Raw genomic sequence first — 22,494 nt, forward strand, 5'->3', positions numbered from 1 at the left:
TGCTCTGCCAGGGAGGAGGAGAAGCTGGGAGGAAGCAGGGACAGGACACCTGACCCAAACTAGCCAAAGAGGTATTCCATACCACAGCACATCATGCCCAGGATGTAGAACTGAGAGTCCCCGGAAGGGCTGGATCATGGCAGGGTGGGGGTGAGGTACCGGTTGGTGAGCGGTTGTATTCTCTTGCTTGTTATTTCCTTTATCATTATTACTATTAGTGGTAGCAGTAGTGATTTGTGTTATACCTCAGTTATTAAACTGTTCTTATCTCAACCCGTGGGAGCTGCATTCTTTTGATTCTCCTCCCCATCCCTCTGGGGAGTGGGGGGGGGGGGGAAGTAGACTGCGTGGTTCTAATTTACAGCCGGGGCTTAAACCACGACACCCAGGAAACAATCCTCCCTTGAACAGATGCCTCACCTTACAGAGCAGCTGAAATACAAAAGTGTATCCCTCTTAAAAGGCCAACATGTTGACTTTGTAACATGAAGAAAGGAGATGAAAGCAGCCGATACAATTGCAGACATTGGAAAGAAGCTAAGAAAGTCAGCTAAGCAAGGCTGCCACCCTGGGAATAAATCACTTCAAGTTCATCCCCATGCCAGTCCAAAAATCATTACTTGCATTGAGGGCAAAATTTTAGAGAGAAAGTGATCCCTGCAGGTGGCTTTCAAGTGCATTAAAGAAAGCAAGTCGTGACTATGGCACCTAGATAGAGGCATTTGCCATAGAGCTTTGCTCAAAATCAGTATTGGCTGTATAAACCCTAGGTCACTACAAAAAAAAAAAAAAAAAAAAAAACAAACAAACAAAACAAAAACAAACAAAAAAACAAACAAGAAATCAACCCTTCCAAAAACTTACTGAAAAAAAAAAAAAGAAATCAATCATTAAACAGGCTTGACATTGACAGAGTCCCTCCTCAGGCTGCAGGGACCGAAATGGAAGTTACTGGCAGAAAGAAGGAAGGTGACCGGGGATGCACCTGACTTGCTGAACCACACTGCAGTGCTGATGGAATTGGTCCATACAATGCCACTCGACTACAGATTTGCTCTTTGGATGTGGGCCAGTGGCAGAGACAACATCTAATTAAGCTACTGCATGAATGAAAAAGAATGAAAGAAAATTACAGCAGAATGAAATTGGCTACGGCTCTGTAAGAGAAACACACCAAGATGAATCAGCTAGTAAATAAAGAGCAATAACTGAAAACTAACACTGCAGCCTCAAGAAGAAATCAGATAATGTAGAAGAAATGAAATGCTGAAGTTATATGACTAGAGAAAAGCCCTAAACATTAATAAAACACTGGGAGCATGGGTAAAGTGCCATGGAAAGATGAAACAACACACTCTGAGATAGGAGTGTTTCTTCCTTTCTTTTTTATTCTTCTGTTAATATGCTGCTGGTCACAAAGGCCTGGAAGAGAGGTCTTTCCCCTTTCAATCCACCTGCTTCCTCTGTTCAGGTGCCAGCTGATGCCAGAATCTGTTCACATCAAAATCTGTTGCTCCTAGCAAATGAACTTTCCTTACCAGAATACTGCAAGGTCAAGTGAAAAAAACAAGCAGTGGTAGCAGATGAATGCTGAGCAACCAAGCTCCACCATAACCACAGTGGTATTTCAGGAACTATTCTCAATGCCAGAGTCCCTATGTAATAGAAAAGCATGCAACAGTAAACATGTGAAATGACAAGAAGGCTCTCCTAACTTTGCTTCTTCAGTGAAGAGTAAAGTGATTACAGGTCACTAGAAAAGATCCAGAATCAAGCCAGAATCCACATCTAGAATCCACTTACAGTTTTTCAACATCATAACTTTTTCAGACTACCACCTGAAAACTGTGATGAACTAATTCTTCAGACAGCCTATGTGCATAAAGCCTGGAAGTTTTCTTACAGTGTTTTAGTAACAATTTGATCCTTAATCTTGACATCACGTTCGGATTTTAGAGTACCAATAAAATACATTTATGAATTTCTCTTTGGTTTTGTCATTTTTTTTAATTAAAAGAAAAATAATAATTGTTGCCTGTGATCTGAGCTCAGTCAGACTGATAAGCAGTGACAGCATGTCAGAGGCCATTACCATTAAACACACCTCAGTGAACAACCAAATGGAGTTGTTAATCCACCAGTGGTAGCCCTCACAAGTAGGTTTAAGAACTCCAGGTAACCTACATGGCCTCAGCACCCTCTGCACTCAGCAATGGCTGGCCCAAGACGGGCAGTCCTGCATGGTCCTGCACTGTCCATCAGTCCCAGGATTACGTACACACCCAGAGTAACACTGCTGACAGGAGCAATGCTTGGACATTCTTAGCCAACATTTGTGATTTATCTCAGAGAAGCTGGAAACAAGGAAGTGGTAGGGGGTTTTTTTCCAGCTTGGAAATTATGGTTTCTAGCCATACATTATTGTATTGTCAATAATTCATTATTGTATTGTATTTCAGCCACACATACTGTATTCTCAATGGCAAAATGTTTGTGTGTGTGCTTTATATAAATTTTTATTGTAAGTATATACATGATTATGTATATGTATTTTTACATATTTATATATATGGATGCACATATTCATATATATGTGTGTATACGTATAATATGCACACAGATATCCATATTTTATACATATGCACATAGATTTTCTTGACCATTTATTTTCATAAGCAGGCTTTTTCATTCTCTTACTGATATTGGCAAGAAACATGCACGTGTGTCCATTATGTCTGTATGGAGAGGGAGAGGGTAGGAGGAAAGTATGTGTGCGTGTATATACATATAAATACATATTTTGTACACAGTCTCAGCTGACTGTATCACCTCTTCTCTATACAGCAACCCTTATCTACCATCAGGTGCTCGTGCTTGTATCCTGCTTAAATGCTACAGCTACCCATTAACACAGGACGAGGTCAGCAGCATTTAGCTTTTCTTTCCCTGGGAACAGATGCTAAATTCCTTGCAGTAAAGCAGAAAAATGCTGAAGGTACTATGTGGACTGCTTGCAGCCACTCACTTTCTGAACGAAGCCTCCTCTTTTGTCAAGGTTTTCTGTAAGTATAGTTCTATGGAATGCTGGTAATTTATCATGAGCTATAGCTTCAGAACAGGGACGACAGGTATCCCTCAACAAACTAGCACAGTCCAATTCGGCCTTCTTTCACCTGAGGCTGGCAGCAAGCACAACCATTTTGTACACATCCATGTGATGCTTTAAATCCTCCTCCCAAATCCCCAATCTATCTTTTAGAACCCCAAAAGCAGCCTTGGGAGAAGCAGCACCTCCTGTACAACCAAAAAGTATCACACAGGGTGGTTCATGTGGAACAAAAGTAGCTGCAAAACAGAAGAGTGAGTGAAAGCACCCAAGCGATGATTGCAGCTTATGCTACAACTGCACATAAAACACCTCTAAAAAGAAAAAAATCCTATCACCTAGTTCCATACCCAAAACTTACTCTGTACTTGTGAAAAGGGTTTCAGAGAGAAAAATAAAATTACTTTTAAAATTATGATGGGACTGAATTTCAGACAATGAGGAAATTCAGTCTATTAATCATTGAGTTAATCTATTTATTCACCTTGAAAAAATCCTGATCAGGAGAAAGTCTATTAAAAGAATACAGGGATTCAGCTGCCACATTCCTCACTGTCTGAGCAATCAGAAGATGCCCCTTTGAACCCTGTGTTAATGAAATTCTCATTAAATGCAAACCTGCACAATTTTATCTTGAAGAGGCTCGTTAGCTTAAAAAAATTACTTGCCTCAAAATGTGCTTATTTCCTCATAGGTGAGAAGGTGAGTTTTCAAACCACTAACTGCTGCAGCTTCTATTTCAACCCCATCAGTGCTGCAGCTGCACCTTGCAGTCCATCATGTCTCAATTATTTACATAAACCACAGATACAAATCCATAGACAGACATTATAGTCACTATTATGGGACAGGACAGCAATAGGGATCACTCATTCCAACACAGTATGGAAGATTTCAACTAGATGAGGTTATTATTATTCTGTCTTCTTCAAATTTTTATTTTCTTTAGGTTGGACAGAAATTATGAATCATCTGTAAAAAGAAGAGGTATGGAGAGAAGGCAGGAATAGCCTTCCCGTCTCACAATACTCAAAAAGAACATTCGTGACTACTCTTTTCACTGGAGTAAGGTCTAGAAAAATCAGATAATCAGCAACAACAAAAACTCCATCAGACTGCCTAGTGGAGAATACAGTCCAACTGAGAAGTACAGTTCATAGGATAACAGGATACACAAAGTGGGATCTCTCCCTGTGGCTGAGTTTAAACAAAGAAGTGTCAAAGATTCTCTAGGTATTACTCATCCTGACTCTGTATTAAAGCAATTAACCAGACGACCTTGCCAATTCAGCAGCATGGGGTACAAGCAGGATTGTTTTATGTGTTTACAGTTACTCCTATAAAACAAATGCATTGCAGCCCTGAAAAGTTGTTTACAACTCACCACTCCTCTTCAAGCAAAAATACATGTAAGACTGTACGCTAGAATTTAAGATACTTGTTAAAGCTTTCTATATGCATGCACACAGAGATGCTTTTACATTTATAATCTTTTCTACCAAAAGCCTTAGGATAAGGAACTGACAGTTTTTATCTATTTATTTTTAAGTAGCTGTTGGAATGAGATGAAGGTACAAACTAAAGTGTGACTTTGCATAGCACTGTTACCAGCAAAAAGCAGGTAATCCTTGCTCATAACAACTTATCAGAATGATAGAACAAACTGAGGGAAAAAACCAACATAAGGTGAATTTCTCTAAACTCATTCCCTTCATGGCAAAAGCATCCAAATAAGAAATAGTTCAGTAAGACCACTCTAAGGGGAAACCAAAGGGGCATAAACAGACAATGGGGAGCTAAGCCAGGTTCAAATCAGCACATCCTTATCAATGCATAAAAAAATTACGTCTAATGCTAATACTCATAATATTCATTAATATACTGTGTTTCTCTAATAAAGCCATCAGCCCTAAATGGTTCATTCTTCTCAAGTATCTTCTCTCCCTTTTCTCTTTGGTGATTTGGGCTTCCAACATCTCCATGACTCTCTGCAACAGAGCCACAAGCATGTGTGCACAAGGCTCCAGTTTGTGCTCCTGGTCCAACACCAGAAGAAAACATGGGGCCCTAGTGTCAAGTCCTCCTACAGACATTGCTGGAGAAGTGGAGCAGCCAACAGACAAGGTCAAAATGGTCTTTCCAAACAGACTGCAGAAAACTTTAGACCCTGGAAAGCTCGAGGCATGCCTTGAAGAATTATCTTCTTGTCTTTCTGCTGCATGATCTGCAGCCTTCACACACCTAAATCCAGTCTTTAGGCCAAAATGGAGTATTATCACATTATCACAGGCCTTTCATTTCAGCTATTTTCCCTGTAGGGAATGAATCTTTTGGAAGTTTCCAAAGCATGTTGTTGCAAAAAAAAGTAGTAGTCACCATTTTGAAACATCACGCTGTGGATCACCTTCACAAAAGCACAGTACTTTTGGATCTGTCCAGCTTTCAACAACTGGCTGCTCCAAAATCTATTCAGTTAAAGAACCCTTCAAATGTAATACTTTTACCATGAGAAGAAAACAAACTGGTAGAGGAAATTCAAAACACCTACACACCCTCCCTTCCCCCTATTTTTTTTTGAGGGAGAGAGGAGGTAAGTCAAACAGACTAGCTTCTCTGAATACCAATCCCTCTCTAAGCCTTGAATCATCTCTAATTTAAACCTTTCCTAATTTCACTAAATGAAAAGCAGTCATTCATGAAAACTTCTTAAGCTAGTGAAAGATGACACGAAATTTCAATGCACATGAGCAGTTGGATGGAGCAGGGGAAAGCTACCAAAAGTCTAGAAGAGAAACATGTTAGAGGCTTCACTGGTTCCAGACAGCACCATGCACTGAAACATGCCTGATACAGGCTGTCCAGAGACAGGTATCGCAAAACTCTTGGTTGCACAAACCAGAGGTGAGCACAAGCACAAGCGCTTTTATTTCTCTTCCCTTCCCAGTTTAGAGATCTCTCCTGGGTATACAGAGAATCCCCAGGGCAGACACTTTGTGTCACATTAAAATGACATTAATTTGGCAACAGCTATCTGTTCTGCTGCTTCACTCCGAATGCATTATCTGCCCACGAGCGTCCATTTATGTCTGTTTACAAAAAAGAGTAATAAGGATAGTAGCAAAATAAATCTTCTGGAACCATACGTGATGTTAGTAAGCTTACAGACTTACTAAGGGAACTTTTAAGGTGGTTTATGGACACATAAGATATATATTGACTTGAAAGGTGCCCTCAGACAGTTTGTCCTACACAATTTCTTTTGTAGTGAGGAAAATGACAAGTACTAGCAATGTAGAATACTGAGCTACTCAGTACTACTCAGTATAGCGTAGACACCAAGTGCCTGGGGTGACCAGGGAAATTATGGACAGATAAATACTTGTATCTTTTACAGTTTGTTTACAAGCCAGAGATAAACAGTGAATTTTCTCTTTCAGCATTCTTCCATTTTCCAATCCATCAGATCCAGCAACCTCCTGCCCAGTACCCAGCTGCTCCAGAAGCAAAACCAAGAAATTATGGCTGTCATGAAGGAATAAAGCACAAAAGCACCCCCAGTTATTCCTTAGCCTTACAAGTAGAACATAACTTCTGCCCTTGAGCAGGAGGAAGAGGTTTAAGAGAATACTGAAATATCCTTAAATAATCAGTTTTAAACACACGCACAAATCTTGCAATGTTAAAAGAGACCCTGAATCTGCTTATTACAGCTGTCTTATAGTCCCCTTCATAGTTTCATAGAATTGCAACAGAATCACGCAACAGAAATCCACAATTGCTCTGCCAACACAGCATTGTTCCCTGCTGTACAACCTCTCCCAAGAATGCTGTGAGGATTAATTCATTACAGCTTGTGCCATGCTTTGAAAGCACTCAGTCTAAAGAAGAGCTGAGAGAATTATTAGAGAGAGGACAATCAAACTCTGGTGATCCTCTCTTTATCCCAGTGGGCCCTGTATGGAGCAGCAATTTAGCCCAACAAAGGGAACAAATTCAAAACTAAATTCAGTGCAACAAATGTGAAAGTGTCATGATAAGAATGCAGTCACACAGGACACCACAATCTTTAAAATGGTTATTAACTTCCAGTCCTTACCTAATATTGACTAACGCGTGAGTCACCTTGCTTGCAGGCTCTTTCCATTGACCAGCATTGGTAGACAACCTTAGAACTGAAAGGAAAAGACAATTAACAGTCCTGGCACAGAACTGGCATTTTTCTAATCCAAAATGTCAAAAAATCTGCTTTAGCGAGACGACAGTCTGGGAAGCACATCAGAACAAAGGTCATCTTTGAAATCATCTGTGATCCAGGGCAGGAGTGCCCTTCAATGCCCTTCTCAAAGGTAAAGAGCACAGAAGAGGTGAGCAGAACAAAATAATGGCTGGCAGACAGGAAGCAGAGGGAACAGAAGAGCCTAAGTCCTCCTAACTGCTTTTATCACCATATATTAAAGTTCATTTTCCCCAGAAACGGGGCAGCATCCCAGGTCAATGATACCTTTCATTCCACACACCACCATTCTCCTCTGGCTCCTATTACGCATGCAAGGTTCCATCTGAGCTGGACTACATCCTGCAATTTAAACCCACCCAGCAGTGATGGATTCTCTACCTCTCCATTTATCTGGAAATGAAGAGAGGAATTACACACCAGCCTAGGGAAAAACACTCCCTGTAGGAACAAGGGTGTTGTACTGCAGCACAGATGGTCTCTGACAGACTTGGGAGCAGATCTGAAAACATTCTGCAACAAGAACGAGAACTTCTAGGGAATCCAATTCTTTTCTGCCAGAGTACCAAAAATATTTATTTAGGTCAGAATATGTAGTGTTTCTATGGTGGCAGTTACCTGCACATCTCTTTGCAAGTACCCAAACAGTAACAGAGCCTGTAGCAAATGTTTGGTTAATTTCCATATTGCCAAAATAGAGAGAATTTTCTATTAATTTGTATATAGAGGGTTTTCTGGTGGTTACATTCCACAAGGAAGGTTCACTCTCGACTTACACATGAAGGAAAAGCACATCACCCAAATTCAGCATCATCTGGAAACACAGATGCTACAAGTGAATTCATAAGCAGAGTGGCTGCATACTCATGCCTATTATCACATGAGAGAAGCCTTCAACCCTGCAGATCTGGATAAAGTTCAGATTCAGGACAAGAAAAATAAATTAGTAAAACCCAAAGTAATTAGATTCCATCTCCACTTCTAACTCTGAAAGTTTCAACCACATTAACAGGGAAGTCGAAGGACAGAGTAGCCTTCTCATTTGTGCTAACAAATGTCCCAAGGCTAAGAGACAGAAGGGTGACTGTAGTCCCTGTGAGATGGATTGACAAGTAAAGGGAAGCTCTCAGGACTCCTGGTTAAACTGTGGCTTTCATTAACTTGAAACAGTGCTACCTTCTCACTTCCTAGTGCTACTATTACATGTCATCTGCAGGAAAAAAACAACGATATCAGCTCTGGGCAACATTATTTTGTCAAACAGTAGGTATTGTACTTGAATATCTGAAGTAATGTATTCAAGAGAGGGTTTCCATTAATTCAAAGGGGTTTGCTTCGTGTAGCAGGATGAAAATATGCATGTGAGAAATTAATTGTTTCAACAGGTTGAAACAGGCACCTATTGCAACCCAACTAAGTATTTGAGTGTGTTATTCTTCCGTTCTACTTTCCTTCAGCTTCCACATAGGACAGATTTGAAAAATTACCAGCTAGTAAAAGCACCTCATTTTACTAGCTGCAATTCTTGGGAGTAGGAAATGGGTTAGCAAAAAATCTTACATGCTTAGAGGGCACAAAAATAGCCAAGTGATCCCTTATATAATGGATGAAAACAGGAGGAAGTTGGTACAAAAGGGCAGTTCATTTTTGCTTGCAGTTGCAGGGAGTATTCAGCTAATTTTACTTAGGTGACAATAGTTCTCTCCCATGTCAGAAGAGGGCTGTGGCCAACTGTCTCCCTTCCACTGCCTTTCAGCTCCCCTTGTATTCTTATCTTAACTCCTGCTGTTCATTGGGTGATCTCACTGAGAAAGTAGCAGGGGGTGAAGAAAGGTCCTTTTAGAAGAAAGCAAACAAAACCTACAGCTGTCTTCTTTGCTTCAGAACTTCAAGCACGCAGGCACCATACCAGTGCTATTGCAGGCTCCATACCAGTGCTGCTGCAGGCTCCTGTGTGTACATTGTCTGATTGTGCCTCCATGCATTCCTTGCTCTCCTTCTTTTTGTTCCTCTTTTCCCTGCTGAGCATCACTTGGTGACATTCCAGCATGCCTGTCTCTCTTCGAAGGATGGCAGCTTCTCCCTGTTTTGCCAATAGGCACATTCTTGAGTCCAGTGATTCGCTTGTCATTACAAGCAGGTTTATGAGGGCTGTTTTCTTGGTTTGTTTTGGCAATGAGTGTAGGAGATATGATCTGTCTAGCACAGCAAGCTTCTTGCTATAAGTTTCTCAAATTCTTTTCCAAATTCTTGTTTGCACTGAGTTTCTCTGTGCTGGCTGGTTCTGCAGCACATACCTGCGTTTTGACTTGAAACTGTTGAATGCAATAGATGTAAACTATGCGAAGATGCGTGAAATACCACATTCCCAGTTGTGCCAACAAATTTGTATTTCCAACCACAGTAAGCAGCTGTTAGAGAGGCAATGAGTATGTTCCCTTTTCTTTTTTTCTGACTAAAAAAATTACACCTTTAACAAGTTTATCCTCCTCTCAATTCTTAATTTACCAAACATCCTAGCACACAAAACATGTCCACTCACCAAGACACACGAGTAGCAGATGGATGAAAAACACCTGACACGAACATCCCTCTACCACCACTCTCACTTCCAGTCAACAGTCAGGAGGTACTCACCCATAGAATAAAGGTTGTCAAAATTCTGATGCATCCGAATGATTTCGTAATACAGCTCATCGTAGCTGCTGGGAGTGGGAAGAAAGGTGTCTCCGTAAGTGATGAACATGTTGAACAGGTTCACAACCTATACAAGGAAGGGAAAAGAAGTTACAATGGGAATATCTACTCAAAATCTATTCTGCAACAAACCAATTCAAACTACATCCAAAACCATCAAAGAAATAGCTCTCAGTTGCATTGCACAGTATTACATCACTCCATTGTTTTATGTATTATTTTCATTATTATGGAGAAGAGACAGAAAAGAAACTTAAACACTATTATACCTGGGGCCAGGAAAACACTGTAATGGCCACAGAACAAGAAAAAACACTACCAATATGGAAAATTAAACTAAGCCTGTCCTCACATAGGCTTGTTTATTTCAACGAGCAGACCCTAGAGTGAGTTCAAACACTGCCCTTTCCAAACATCGAGTGAAACCAACCACAATGATACTTGTCCACTTTGTGTTCTTGTGCTGATATGTCTTTCCTAGCCCAGAAATCTTGGATTCTTTCCTAAGATTCATTCAAAATTAAGTTGTTTACAATAAAAATATTTGCTTTGCTTGTACTCACCATAAGGGCAAGGGTGAAGATGTTGTGCTTGGCCAGCAGCACAGTCTCATTAGACATGAGGAACTTCAACAAGTTGATCAAAGCTAAGAGAAAATTATATGTATTTTTTTAAATAAAATTAAAAGCAAAATCATTCTCAACAAGTCACCTAAATATAGATCTATTTTCATTATCTAGCATAAGCCAATCTAAATGCCAGCTGCTCACCTCTCAGAAATACATCCCTTTACATGACATTTTTTGTTTGTTTGTTTGTTTGGGGTTTTACCTGGCTAAAATACTGTGCTGGACAGGTAAGTGACAGCTATTTCACTGTCCCACATTTATTCTCCTTCACTGACTTCCCAATCAAACCTGCTTAGGCTCAGGGTAAGCCTGTTGTTAGCTTAGACAGTTCAGGGGAGATTTGCCTATCTGCTAGATCCTGAAGTGAGCTTTGGGGTTGGAGATTCCAACTGTCTCATTTCTGCTTCATACATCACCAACATGATGTACGCACAGTCAGCCCCAAACTGTCACTCTTGTTGATACATGCAGCTAAAAAAACCCAAAGTAACAAGAAAAAAAAAAACCCAAACAACCCACAGCATAGCTTTTCTGTAGCTCCGTGTCAATGCTGCTGCAACGTTACAAGGAAGGATGTAGCACTTTATTGTGTCAGTTATCTAGGGCTATGCAGTAGAGATTACAGATCTGGTTCACACTTGTTTAAAAAACAAACATAGCTGTAACTGCTCAAAATCAGTTAGCAATAGTGGGAATTAACAAAAAGGTTGGCTAAAAGAGCTTTAATCAAACAGATTTTAAACAATTGTATTCTGTGCACTTAATAAAATGGGAAGTTCTTCATCTTGTTTTTACTAGTTCTTGAAAATTTCAAAGAAGGAAAGCTATTTTCTTCCGCATTACTCAGGGCTGCTCTCTGCATTACTCTTCAGCTGCTCAGCACTGAAACCCTGCCTAACAGATTCTTAATGTACCCTGCTCTGAAGTCAACAGATGTCAAGACTTAAAACATCTGAATTAGGTGGCCTGCAAAGTCAAGCTGGAATGCAGACTTTTTTAAAAAGGTTCTTAATTACCTAGTAATTAGTACCTGCATCTACCAGAATAGTGCCAGGTATTACTCCAATCTCTTATAACTAGAACTTGTAAATCCATCCTTCCCCCCACCGTTGCACAGCTGTTACACACTACACAGTAACCCCTGAGAAAACCAACTCCAGTTTGGGAGAAACCCACAGAATACAGAGAACAGACTATTTGTCTACATTCCTATAAAATAAGAAGAGATAAAGCACAGGGAACAGGAATCAGGTAAGGGCAAAGTCTAGATGCACACACAACCTCCCCCCCTTTCAGGATTACAAAATATTCACAAAAGGGAAAACCAAAAAACCTACAGTAAAAAGACAGATGTGAAGAGCCTGGTAAGATCTGGAAGGAAACAAAGTTGTCAGATTCTGAATACAGTTCTGCAACCACCACCTTCTAATGCTAGAAGTTCACCAGGAGTGTCAAGAGTTTATGTATGTCCCCCAAAAGGGAAGCCTATAGCCCTAGTGTGAGTATTTACTCATCGCAGACAGAAGTTACTTCAGTTTAATCTACCAGATGGTGGCTTGATGCTGAACTGCAAATCAGAATGAACAAAAAGTTCTCTGTAAACTTCAGACATGCAAGTCATCTTTCAGAGCTATTCCAGGATTTAACAATCAGCAGCAGCATCTCTCTCTTCTGTGGCAGCAGCCCATCTCACAAAGCAGATATATTAACACCTCTTCAATCCAGCCACAGAGCTCCCCATATCATCATCACCTCATCACCACACTGAAACTCCTGGGACCAAAAGCAGAGAGTGGATTCCACAGTAATTCAGCTCTGGAAATACTCTGTCAGATATTTTCCTGTAAACCAGCCATTTCAAAACAAAGAAGTAGCAGGTACAGACGGGCTCTCCACCGGAGCAGAGATCCAGGTAAAAACACGTTGCCAAGGTAACCAAGCCTCCACAGCAAAAAAGTAGAGTCTCCCGCAGTCAGTGCCTTGGACTGGAGACAGCTATCCTGCATCTCTGTCACAGCAGCTTATTGGCCATTTCTCTATTTAACAGTTATAAGCATGGGTTTACCTCTTTCCCAGCCACAAAATCCCACACAGCCACATCTTGTGACCAGGCGCTGCTGTTCAACTAATAGCAGCTGGGTCTTCTGAGAGCAGAGTGGCAGAGCTCTGGATTTCCTTTAGCAAGTGGTATGAAGCCCATAGCTTCTCAGTCTCCCTCCAGAACCCTGCTGAAAGGCCTTTGCCAGTGACTGATCACACAGCATGACAAGAAACTGCTGAACATCCAAACACAGTGAAAATGAAAGCTGCCTGTGATGGAGAGACACTTTTTAAAAGTACGAGCATTACCATTGTTTGTCCATAGCATGAGCACTCCCTGATTGCCAGAGACAAGTCCCCTACAACTGCCCACTGCAGTATGTCTCAGATACCATCCTGAACTATAGAGCACTTGCAATGTTCTAGGTTGGTGACGACACTTAAGGAGAACTGTTGTTCTGTTCCACCCCAACAACAACTCCTACATTTGTTCCAACTGTTGTGATGAATTTGCTCATGTTTAATTTTCCTATTCCACTTAGAAAGAAGACATAAGATTACCACTGCTTGAAATGAATTGCATCACGTCACAGCCCACTCACAGCCAGTCTATGCTGTTCCTTCCCTAAGAGCAAAGAAGGAGAGGGACATAGAATCATAGAATAGTTAGGGTTGGAAAGGACCTTAAGATCATCTAGTTCCAACCCCCTGCCACGGGCAGGGACACCCCACACCAAACCATACCACCCAAGGCCTCATCCAACCTGGCCTTGAACACCACCAAGGATGGAGCATTCACAACCTCCATGCTTCATATGAAGAAACAACTCAGTGCTGGGGTCAAAGCTGGTCAGAAGAGCCAATCCACCAGGTTTACAGTCACTGCATGCACTGCACAGACAAATTTATCCAACTGTTAGGAAACCACACAGTCCTAAAATAATTGCAGTGCTTCTAATTAGGAAAAACTGTGGAAAATGAATCCTTAAATTAATGGCTACCTGCATCTCTAATTTGCTTGTAAGGCAGACTACATATTGAAAACAAGGACAGCTATGCCCTGGAGTTTTCAGGATTGACAACTTTTAGATCCAGCTTCAAATGCCCAGCACCTTTCAGTGACAACTACACACACAAAATAAACCTTTAGAGCAAAGGTCCAACTGGCTGAACGCTCCTCTGCCCTGAGCTCCAATGGAGCACTGCTACTACTACTCCTGAGCAACCTGAAGCTAAACCAAATGTGTCACTTCTCCCCTGCTGCAATTGACTGTTCACCTCTCATATCCAATCTGCAGGCTGCCCTCTCACAGAAGCCAGGAAATTATCCACGTTTTTTCCCAATAGAAGAGCAGTTCAGTCACTCAGCTGCACAGGTAGGCAAACTGTGGCCCTTGCTTGGGCGCAGCCACATCATCCCAATTTGTGCTCCAGGATTTAACAGTGATGAATGGTTTGGGGATGAAATACATTTCAATGTTAGCTGGAAAACAGCACCATTTTTGCAATAGCCTCTAGAACCTTTGGGGTTTTTTTAACTAAAGATATCTTTGGCATTCCTTCCCAGGACACAACACACCTGCTATGGTGAGTCTTGAAACATCCACAATACTATAGTGTCACTAGAATTTCTTTAGCAACAAAAGCAGGAAGCTGTAACTAAACTAAACTAAACTAGTAGCCATCAGTATCTGCATGCAAGCTCCTAATTTTGTGACCTGAGCTGAGCACACTAGCTGTGCCTCTTAAATCAACAAGAACACAGCCTTGAACACCTAACATTTATAGCCTCAAAACCAAGGAGAAAAGTATGTTGAGTGGACACTTATGCTGGGCATGAAGCCATATGATTTGCTGTTTGTGAGTGGTGTAAAGCATACAGGTTGGTTTTTAGGCAATTTTCTCTCCCAAGGATTATTGTAGCCAAAGGATGAAAAGGGACATCACCAGCTTTTACAGATACCCTCCCTGCTTTAAAAACTGAAATGACTGCAGTGAAAGAAGCTCTTAACTCCTCTGCCACACAGCTCCTTTTGAGGGCAGACACTTTCCTTTATCAGCTCCTGCGGCCAGTCTGCGTGCTGAGGAGCAACAGTATCCCTGCTCAGTTATTTGCTACCCTTCTTCAAGCCAATCCTCTGTGATAAGACTGTGGGCAGCCAGCATCTCTTCTTCTCCCAGGAAGGAATTCCTGCTACAGACAGATACTCTTCTATCCCTCCTTCTCCGGTTCCTCTTCCCATAGCAGATTTACCTTCTCTCCCTGTAAGCCTCATTTCAAATAGAAGTATATTCAGCCCCAGCACATTTGGGATTTGAACAGTTTCTGTTCTATTTAGTGTCTCAGTGTTCACCGTTTGGATCACGTGTAATGCAACAGGAGCATGGAGGTAGGTTAAGTAGAGAAAAGGAGGAAAAGAAAAGAAGTAGTACCATCCCTTAGGCAAGTAAGAATGTAGCACAAACTCTGCCAAGAGCATCAGAAGGCTCTGATGTGTTATTGCACAACAGAGCAGAGGAGAACAGCCCTGAGACACACATCAATGAGAGCTTGGATGGGCTGAGCACAGTATGGAGTCCTCTGTCACCGCATCAGCTGCACTAACAGGTCAAAAATCTTCTAATGGTGCATATAATGGCCCTCAACCAAGGAGCAAAAGAGAAAAAGAGATGTGAGGGCTCCTCATCTGCAGTATAACACCAGTTAACAGGATCCTGCACTCTACTAAAATCCTGCCATTTTGTACTCTCCAACTCTCAGGGCACACTGGGAAGAGCAGTGATTTTTCTCATTGCCTCTGGAAGTTACCATTGTACCAGTGTATTCTGTGTTCTCCTTTTAGTATTTTAATTGGCAACTTCCTTAGGAAGTTCCTCACTCACATGTCACTACAGGGCAGCTGACGATGCCATCTGGGTAACACTTCAATACTGCAAAGAAATCTTCCACCTAGGAGTGCTGCTACAGCACAGTAACCACCCTGGACCTCTTATAGCCATCCTGTCCACATACACATACTCTTAAGCCAAGGTTCATACCACTCTGCCACATGGTTAGCCAGATCTGGTAAGGATTAATGCACTAGACTGTAACGGAAAAGAAACTGGATTCAACTCCTCAGGAAGCAGTACTTTGGTCTTTCTGTGCTTCAACCCCTCATACGCAAAAGGGTAAACAGCACCATCCTATCTGCAACAGCACTGAAAGCATAAATATAGCAACAGGAACCAAAGGCCCACCTACACACAGGATTCTGTTTCTAACTGGTCAACACCAAAATACCTGTTAAAAAGTAATGGTCAAAACAATGCTTTCTTGTCACGCTCTTTCAGATTCCAAAATTCAGCACGATCCCCTAAGGGGAAACTACAGCACAGCCTGTGGAAATAACACTCTCACAACATGACAATACCATAACCACGGACCAGTCCACTCTCCTGTTCCAGACTGGAAGTCACAAGGGCTAAGCTAGGATAAGCATACACCCCGCTGTGCTGTTACAAGGAGAGACTCCAGAACAGAGTAACTACCTGTAATAAATGTGGTAAACACTATACCTGAAGATAAATTCAGAAGTAGGGATACAAAAAGCTCAAATACAATGTATTGAGATGACCCGAGTGTTAAGAGGGTGCAGATATGGCCATGTTCAGCACTGGCAGACACTCAGCAGAACAATGATCAAAACAAACTCAGCAGGAGATGAATAACTACAGATAGGGTTTGACAGAAAAAAACAACAGAGGTAGTTTTCAGACAGAGCAGTAGGAATACGACGCGTGTCCAAGAAATAGCTATACTGCTATTACAAACTAATGCACCAGAACTCCCTGCGGCATAAACTAGCCCAGCATCCTTGGACAAGTGAATCAATTACTCAGGGACAGCACTTGCAGCTTCCCATCAATCAGCCAAAGTGCTAGGAAACAAAACTGCTGCACCATTGCTGCAGTCCCCTCCCCCAGGGGAGCAGGAGAAGCAATAAAAGCTCTGTCAACATCACTATTCAACACGCTTCAGCTTCTTCCCTCTGCTCTGACAGGGAGGGAGCACCCTACTCATAGTTGTAATTATTCACTTGTCTGGACAGCTCCTCTATCCACTGCCTCCCTGTTTGATGCCACAGGCACCGCCGAACTCCTGCTCCCAGCCACTAAAACTCTGTGGCAGACAGAAGCCAGCAATTGGCAGGCTCCCCATCACCAGCATCTCAGCACTCTCAACAGTTGTTCCCTCTTCTCCCCATGACTCTCAGGGTATAAGCATGAAACAGCCTGTGTTCTTAATGAGAAACAACAGCTTGCCAGAGGGCTGGAGCACATGCTGGCATAACCCATCGCTCCCGGGATCAGCCGAGTAGGCCACTTCACTTCCAATCCTTTACTTTCTTTACATGCTCCCCATCCCTGGTACTCACTGTTCCAGCCTAACAGCAGCCAATGGTGTGAAAATTGCAAGCTTAATGGAAATGCTGATTGCTGATGCCAGAGCAATGCTGCTTGATAGCAATCCAGCAAGCAGTGAGAAACCAAATTTTCCAAATTCAGCTAAAGCTCAAATGAACAATATGCTTTTTTTCTTAAAAAGCATAAATAAAAAATAAAAAACCATACACCCACAAGCTTAATTCCCCTTCAGAGGAAAAGGAAGTACTGAGTTTAATTCTGTTCTGTCTGACAGTGCAGGTTCACACTGTTGATTAAATAGTAGTCTTGGGAGTTAAGGTTGCACATTTTTGCACTCAGTTTTAAAACAAAAAAGGAGAATATTGAGAAAGAGCAGGAATATCGTGTGAAAACAAGGAAAGGCAGCAAAGTATGGGATGCAAGAGGGCTGCTTCTTGAAAACAAAAAGGTGACAGGGTTAAATCACTGCATTCTGCATCACTGCATGAATGGTGCAACCCCTCTGTGCAAAGAAATGGCTGTGAACAGCTCTGGCTGCAGCATTTCTGTCACCAATAGAGCTGTTTCCCAGGAGAAATTACTACGCTATATCCACTAGGTCATCATGATCTGCGAAATGTGCTTAGGGAATCACAATCACGCTCTCCTGTGTTAGCTAGTTTTATTTAAGAAGTAATTTGCATGACAGAGCAACATATCCAGATGAGACCAGCCAGGCTGAGGCAGGATGACCAAAAGGTTTTGGCCATCTGAGCAAGGCTCTGTTGATGAATTCCCATCCTGATCTTACCAGTTGATCAATAACAACCACAAATCTTGTATCACTCTTTTTCTCTCCATTGCCAACTAGAGTCAAACTCTTCATCATTAGTATTAAAATATAGGGAAGGTAACTAGAATGAAGTAATAGAACACTAAGAAAGATTTAAGTAAAAATAGATGCTTCCTAAAAATGCCCCATATGGGGAATTTAGAACATCCTCTTTTACAAGAAAGCCAGAGTTTTTGCATTTCTTACACTATCTTCTCTAGGAAACTTAGGTCAGTGCATTTTGCCAAATGGCTGTGTGCTATTACCATGAAAGTGTTTTAGCTTTGTCTGAAGGAAGTAATGTGGAAAGGTTAACATGAAATTGGACCACCAGTTGAGAATGGCACCAGAAGTCTACAAGCAGATGTTTGTAGTCTTCCTTCTGAGCTTCACATGTCTTCTGCCTGTAACTAAGCTGTAGAAGATGGGACTGAGGTTTTCTTTAGGTTAACATGGAGGGCTACCAGAAGTACAAATTAAATAAATCAATGAATATCAACCAACAATGCTCTTTACAACTACAAACAAAATTCATTTTATAAAATTATCTTTCAATTTCAAACCTTTCCTAAACTCACTGAAATAGCTAACAGGACTAACAGTTGCACTCCTGTACCAAGCTTATGCCAACACAGTACCGCATGTCCAACCAAGCACCAGCATTCTATGAGTAAAGGAAATGGGCAACTCTAAGCACTACCAGCTTCCACCACCTATTCCATGGCACATAACAGTTTCAGCCTTTAGTTTTGTGTGAGAAACTATATTCTTTCTGATAGCTCTTCAGTAATATTCTACCTCCTCAGAAACTTCACAGGAGTCAACAAGCACAAGTGCTTGTGAACCCATTGAGCTTCCTACTAAACAGCTGCTGATGTTACCTATTTTCTTTCGATTTCCAAGATAAGGAATACTAAAGGACCTCACTGTTTTTTGCAACCCTAGAGCTAAGCAGCTCTGCCCTCAGGGTGCTAATAGAGACCTGTGAATGTCAGTGTCCTGTCCATGTCCTTCTTGGCAAAGAAAGGAGTCATAAGCACAGATGAAACAGTCAAAATGTCATTCTGAGAAGAAAGTATGTTTTCCTCTTTCAAGCATACAATACATCAGAAACACTGGGAAAAAGGAAAATACCCAAGATACACACCTGAGCTAGCCATTGGCTCTCATTCCTCAATTTCCCACACCAAAGAATGGTCCTAGGAAGGCATTCAAGTAAGAGAATAAGAAAAGGATATTTAGTTCCATCTCTGAGAGTTAAAAATGCTGACTAGCTCCTTTTCTAGATGATGCAATGATTTCTAACCCATATTTTCTATTCAGTAACACCTCCAAGCCTCCCCAACACCCTAACCCCAGACCTCATCCTACCTAGTCCCTCCTACACTCAGGGCCTTCTATTCCTCCTAACACACTATTCACCTCCAACTCATCCTAGGCTCTACATCCCCCCAGATCGAGACTCCAAAGACCTACCCACCCCATCAACTCAGAACTCCCATTCCCATTGCAAGCTGCTCAGCAGCTCACCTTTAACCAGCTTGGAGACTGTTATTGCTGTATCTTCCCTCAGTTCCTGGTGCTCTCAATGAACTACCACTAGGATGCGCAAAGGGAGCCCATCCTTCCCACTTCCAGCCTCATTCCTCAGTGAGTTGGCACCCTCTTTAAAAAGCCAGCATCACCTTGTACTCAAACAACTCATGAGATCCCAAATCTCCAGCAAGGCATATGGCACATGGCTGGGAGCCATTAGTCACATGGAGATTCCAATGTGTAGTTTTCGAAAGTTGGGCCAGCCTCCCACTATCAAAAGGCATAGAGAAATGAGAGGGTAAAAGCAGCAGTAAAACCTGCATTAGGTGGAGTATGTTGACCTACAAAGGTGTTAATACTCTAGCATTTGTTCTATAGTTCTCTTTACAGTTTATAAGCAGTGCAGTGAAATCAGAAAGCATTTCTGCTGGACGGTATTTGAAAGGTCAAGTTCTATGGCTTCTTCATAATGACTTCTTTTCTTCCCAAAACAGGAAGTTCAAGTAAAACCCTTTAACAGAGACAGACGTTCTTTGTACTCACCCTAGGTTTCAATTTCTACTATACAAGAGCTCCTGTTCTTTCTACCCTTTCCCTACACGTGACCTTTATTAGTTACCTTTGAAGATGATGCGCTGAAGTGACTGCTTTCTTAAGCTTGCAGCATCCTTCACAGCTGAAAGACATTTCTTTCTTCATTACTATATTAAAGAATTTTTTACTGCACAGAAATTCCCACAGCAGCCTTATCTATACCATCAGTTGCAACATGACTGCTTCCTCTGAACTATTAAGATTTCAGAACCTTGAAAAAGACAGTGTTGTTGGATCTTGAACTTTGGCATTTCTTAAAGCCATAAGTCATTCTGCAAGTTCATAAGAAGGTCAAATTTTAGGTCTTTGATTCTTGTCTCTAAAATCTTTAAGTCATTTTTCTAACTGGCCAAGCAGCTGTACAGTCTTTCGAACTCTCACTGCATCTCATGATCAGGCATTTTATCAGTGAGCTAGACTGTCTGGTATACCAGTATACACATGAATCCTGCCTTCACAGGAGTTGCAAGAAGACAAAGCTTCCCTTGCCAGGCAGCTGCTGCAGAATGCCACAGTGACAGCGGGATTAGAGATGAAGAGGAGGCACAACATCATCTGATTCCCAGTCTGTTCAGCAACACAAATCAGAAGGCTGAAGCAGACCTGATCAACAGCTGGAGAATCAGAAATGCCAGAGGTAATATACTATCAGTAATCAATATTTCAGCCACAGAAATAACAAAGCAAAGTACAAGTGACTAAACAATACCACCTCAAATATGCACTGTGTAAGGGCAAGTGCGTTATACATACTGAAAGTGTGGGGTTTTCCACAGCATCCCCCCTCCAGTATTACTTCTTTATTTTACCATGTTCCACAGAAGAACATTTCACCTCTTTAGCATTCACCCAAAAGGATTCTGAAAGTAATATTATCCTCACGTTATAAATACAGAAACTGACAGAAAGATCCAAGGAGTCTACAAGTAGGAAAAACTTGTATTTCGTTCAGTAGCATTGCAAAAGTCTTTGTTAATAATCCTAAAATAAAAATAGAGAAAAATGAGCTTCTTGATAGTGCTACACATTTGAAGCACCTTTAGCAGTGCATTCAGCATCTGTTAAATTAACTAAGCTACAAGATAAGAAACTGTAGCCCACAATAATTTGGAAACAGATCTTCAATGCTTGCTAATGGCAAAGCTCATTTTTCATCCTACTTTGCATTCAATTGCCCTAATAAATAGCTATTTCACTATTATTCATTATGATACGTAAGATTTCTTACTCTTGTTAATGTAAGTCCATATTAGAATTGCTTTTCTGTTTCTTTAAATATGGCTTTTGCTTAAAGCAAACCATAGCAACTGGAAAGAAGTCACCTGCACCCCCTAAGCTCTGAGTGAATTGCTCAAGCATTACTAATTTTGAGGTAGGAGGAGTTGAAGAAATGAGGTCTTTTTATATAAAAAGCTTAAATGACTCATGAAAACTCTTTTGGCATAGCTTATACAGGCTTGATGACAACAACAACATATATAGCACCTTCCATCACTCAAGTCCTGTACAAACTATTTAGAGTTCAACAACTAAAACCCAAACCCCACCTTTATGGCCAGCAAAATCAAACTCATTTTTCATATGAAAAGGAGGAGAAGTTAATGAAAACATTGGTCATAACATGCTATTTCTGAAAGCAAGGAACTGATTGAACAGGATCGGTCCCAACACCAACCCCTGAGGGACACCACTTGTTACCCATCTCCAGTTGGACATTGAGCCATTGACTGCAACTCTTTGCATGCAGCCATCCAGACAATTCCTCATCCACTGGGTGTCCAACCATCAGACTGATGTCTCTCCAGTTTAGAGACAAGGATGTCACGCAGGATAGTGTCAAACGCTTTGCACAAGTCCAGGTAGATGACGTCAGCTGCTCTACCCCTGTCCATCAGTTCCGTAGCCCCATCATAGAAGGCCACTAAATTGTTCAGGCAGGATTTCCCCTTAGTGAAGCCATGCTGGCTGTCACCAACCACCTCGTTTTCATGTGCTTTAGCATGCTTTCCAAGACAACCTGCTCCATGATCCCACCATGAACAGAGGTGAGACTGACTGGTGTGTAGTTTCACAGGTCTTCCATTTTCCCCTTCTTGAAAATGGGGGTTATATTTCCCTTTTTCAAGTCATCAGAAACTTCATCTGACTGCCATGATTTTTCAAATATGATGGACAGTGGCATAGCAACTTCATTCACCAGCTCCTTCAATCATAGAACGGTTTGGGTTGGAAAGGACCTTAAGATAAATCATTTGGTTCCAACCCCCCTGCCATGGGAATCCTCACCTTGGAGGCTCTGCCCAACCTGGCCCGTGAACAGTGCTAGGGATGGAGCATTTACCCCTTCTTTGGGCAACCTGTTCCAGTGCCTCACCACCCTCACAGTAAAGAACTTCTTCCTTATATCTAACCTGAACTTCCCCTGTTGAAATTTAAACCC

At 41.5% G+C, this 22,494-nt stretch overlaps 1 protein-coding gene across 6 annotated transcripts in view; it reads right to left on the bottom strand.

Annotated features, from left to right (window-relative positions):
• ARMH3 (armadillo like helical domain containing 3) overlaps nt 1-22,494 on the bottom strand; it is a 133,782-nt gene that overhangs the window by 65,083 nt on the left and 46,205 nt on the right. For 3 of the 6 annotated variants that reach the window (XM_080620294.1, XM_080620292.1, XM_080620293.1), the window contains exons 21-24: nt 10,601-10,683; nt 9,978-10,104; nt 9,250-9,423; nt 7,203-7,278 (exon numbers count right to left, since the gene is read on the bottom strand). In XM_080620294.1, the coding sequence (XP_080476420.1) occupies nt 7,203-7,278; nt 9,250-9,423; nt 9,978-10,104; nt 10,601-10,683 (460 nt within the window). The remainder of the gene's footprint in view (nt 1-7,202; nt 7,279-9,249; nt 9,424-9,977; nt 10,105-10,600; nt 10,684-22,494) is intronic. The other 3 variants (XR_013957111.1, XR_013957112.1, XM_080620295.1) reach the window with 2 other exon arrangements.

The sequence above is a fragment of the Psittacula echo genome, assembly GCF_963264785.1.
Source record: "Psittacula echo genome assembly, chromosome: 6".
NCBI classification, from domain to species: Eukaryota; Metazoa; Chordata; class Aves; order Psittaciformes; family Psittacidae; genus Psittacula; species Psittacula echo.